General features: G+C 61.8%; 1 protein-coding gene across 1 annotated transcript in view; it reads left to right on the forward strand.

Annotated features, from left to right (window-relative positions):
* Positions 1–721, forward strand: part of BARX1 (BARX homeobox 1) — a 2,512-nt gene extending 1,791 nt beyond the window's left edge. The window contains exon 4 of the mRNA XM_021409679.1: positions 212–721. Coding sequence (XP_021265354.1) covers positions 212–376 — 165 coding nt within the window. The 3' untranslated portion in view covers positions 377–721. The remainder of the gene's footprint in view (positions 1–211) is intronic.

The following is a 2,990-nucleotide window of genomic DNA, read 5'->3' on the forward strand; positions in this document are numbered from 1 at the left end:
GGGGGGGGGGGGGGGGAAGAAAGAAAAGATATATATGTACTGTTATTCTTGTATATGCCCGCTCCATGCGGCCACAGCACACGGGGTGTCCCTGCCCGAGCCCTCCCGGCCCTGCTCAGTACCGCTCGGGCAGCGGGGACCTTCCCCCGCCGGGGCCGCGGACCGGAGCGCTGCTTTACGCGCGTGTCCCTGTGCCCTCCCCGCCCCGCAGGTGCTGCAGGGGGGAGGCCTGGAGTCCCCCACCAAGCCCAAGGGCCGCCCCAAGAAGAACTCCATCCCCAGCAGCGAGCAGCTCTCGGAGCAGGAGCGCGCCCGGGACGCCGAGAAACCGCCCGAGAGCCTGGGCTCGCCGGCTGAGGTCAGCCAGGAGGAGTGAGGGCACGGCCCGGCCCCACCGCCGCCGCCGCCCGGGAGCGCGGGGACCCCCAGCGCCGCGCCGGGCCCCGGAGCGTGCTGCCCCCGGGCGGGAGGAGCCCAGCGCGCAGCGGCCCGGGCGGTAGAGGACGGGGGCTGAGGGCGGTGGGGCCGCTGCCGGAGCACACCGCGCACAGCTCGGCCCCCGCCTCTGAGACCCGCGGTGCGCGGCGGCCGGGGGGCACCGGGTCCGCCCTCGGCATCGCTCGCTGCGTGAAACCCTGTGGTGCCCCCAGTTACTCGAAAACTGCATTTTATGATCGGTTTTATTAACGCGAAGATATTTACTTTATTTCAATAAAGTATTTTATGGACTATTGCTCTGAGTAATGTAATGCTTTTTATCTTTTTTTTTTTAATCGTTTCTCTATATTTTTGGATTTTGTTGTGGTTTTTTTTTTTTTTCCCCTCGTTCGCGGCCGCACGTCGCACTCTGAGCGCTTACACCCGGGGCCCCGCACCGCCCCGCGGAGGCCGCCCGGGGCCGGGCCTTGGCTCAGAGAAGCGAGACGCTGTCTTGTTTTTTTTCTAAGAAACGCGGCATTGCCCTCTAATAGGCGACTGAGACGCGGAGCCACGTCTAAATGCCGCTTTGTGAAAACGCGGTTGGGGCCGCGCTGCGCAGCGCTTGGGGCTGCGGGCACAGGGAGCGGAGAACTTCCACTGCTGCCAACCCCGGGGCTCTGCGCTCATTGCGGCGACGTAGCAAGGAGCCGTGGCACCGTTTTGTTTTATTTTTAATGTTCTCATTCCTTGCTGTACTTTTTTCCATCGAGGTATCGAATGATAGAGCATCTACAGAGACGTGCGATTATCATCGTCCTGGAAAAAAAAGAATTACAAAAAAAACCCAGAAGCGCCGCGGGAAGTGGCGAGCGGCAGGGAGCGATGGAGAGCCGCGGGTGCCCCAGGGCCCGGCCCCGAGGGCTGCGGGCGCTCCTTGCAGGGCCGGGCCGAGCCCTGGCTGCGGAGCGCTAATTTCCGGCTGCTAATTGCCCTACTGCTGAGTAATTACCGGCGGTCATTAGCCCATCCCCACCGGCCCTGCTTGCCCCAGGTTCCGCCCGTTCCCGCTGCCGGAGCCGCGTCCCAGGTTAACCGAACCGCCGGGCCGAGCGATGGGGTGTCGGTAAGCGCAGGATACGGCCGCGCTGAGTAAACAGGAAGCGAGCTCGTATTCTTACACTGAAACGACTCCTGGATTTAAACAAACAATCAGTTGGAAAGGTTCGGCGTGACCTGGGGACAGGGATCAGCGTCGGGAGGGGCGAGGACGGCGCTTTCGAGGAGCGGAGCCCCGCGGTCCCTCCGACTCTGCCCGTCTCCTCTCAGCCCGTGCGTCTGCTGCGGCACAGCGGCTTCAGCGCAGCCGAAAGGAGGAACCGCGTGGAATTAGAAGGCGGATTCCCGCCTGCCGTTACCTGAATTAGCGGACAGATGGCTGTGTCCGACGTTAAGCAGCGTTTTGGAAACGCTATGGCTGTTGCGCTTGCGACATAATGTTAATATTTTCTTTTCACATTTGAGTAAGTGGCGAACAAGTGATTATTTTTCACAGACCGTAAAGGCATTAAATAAGAAAACTCATTTTCTATTACTTTTTTTCCAGACAGTGCGAGTGGAACGCGGCTGCTCCAGGGTGCGTCCCCTCGGGCCGGGGAGCCGGGCGGGTTGCAGCGGGGTGCGCCGGAGCCCTCCCGGAGCCGTGAGCAGCTGCCGGGAACCGCTTCCCGACGGGTGGCACCGCGGGGCGATGGCAGCGTTTCGCCGGCCCGGGAGCTGCGGAGATGGAGCCGTGAGGCTTCAGGCTTCCCCCGGCAGATGGAGAGATCTCCCCGGGAGCTCCCAGCACGTACGAGCCGGGCCGGGAACAGGCTGATGGCTGCGGGACGGGCGGCCCCGAGCGGTATTCGCGTTGTCTGCGCGAGGAGTGTGAATGGAGCGCCGTGTCTGGGGCACCGCGCTGCCGCGAACTCCGTGTTCGTGGCTCCATCGGTGGAGCTGCTGTCCTAGAAACGTTTGTTTTAACAGCGCTGACTTTAACGCCAAATTTTCCCTTCGGAAAGAGCTGCCCGCACCACGGCGACGTGCGAACGGAACCGAGCGGCCGCATGGATGAGAATTAAAACCAAATTCCTCTTATCCACGTGAGAAGTCAGCCGGAAGACAACGAAAATATACCGGACTTTTATTTTAATTTATTTTTGTTTTATTTTATTTTTTTCTTATAAAATACTTCGTTCGCTGTAAGCGATTGGTCTCTTAATGAATTTCTGCATTGTTCTGTTGCAGCCTTCCCGCGGCCCGGGCACGTTCCGGGCCGGACCCTGCGCTGCGCTCCCGGCGCTGTGACACGCATCGCCCCGCACCGCCGCCTGCCCGGAGGGAACGGCAGCGCGCAGGTTGGTGCCAACGCACGCACTCTTGGTGCAGCCTGATGCCTTCGGTCCTTAATTACCTCTCACGGCCGTACGAAGCCTGACGCGGACGCACCGAGTGCTGGCGGGTGGCGGTCACAGCGGCTCGGGGCTGCGGGGCTCTCTGCCCGCGGTGCCGGGGGCTGCCCCCGCCCGGGG

This window comes from Numida meleagris, chromosome 11 (genome assembly GCF_002078875.1).
Source record: "Numida meleagris isolate 19003 breed g44 Domestic line chromosome 11, NumMel1.0, whole genome shotgun sequence".
NCBI lineage: Eukaryota > Metazoa > Chordata > Aves > Galliformes > Numididae > Numida > Numida meleagris.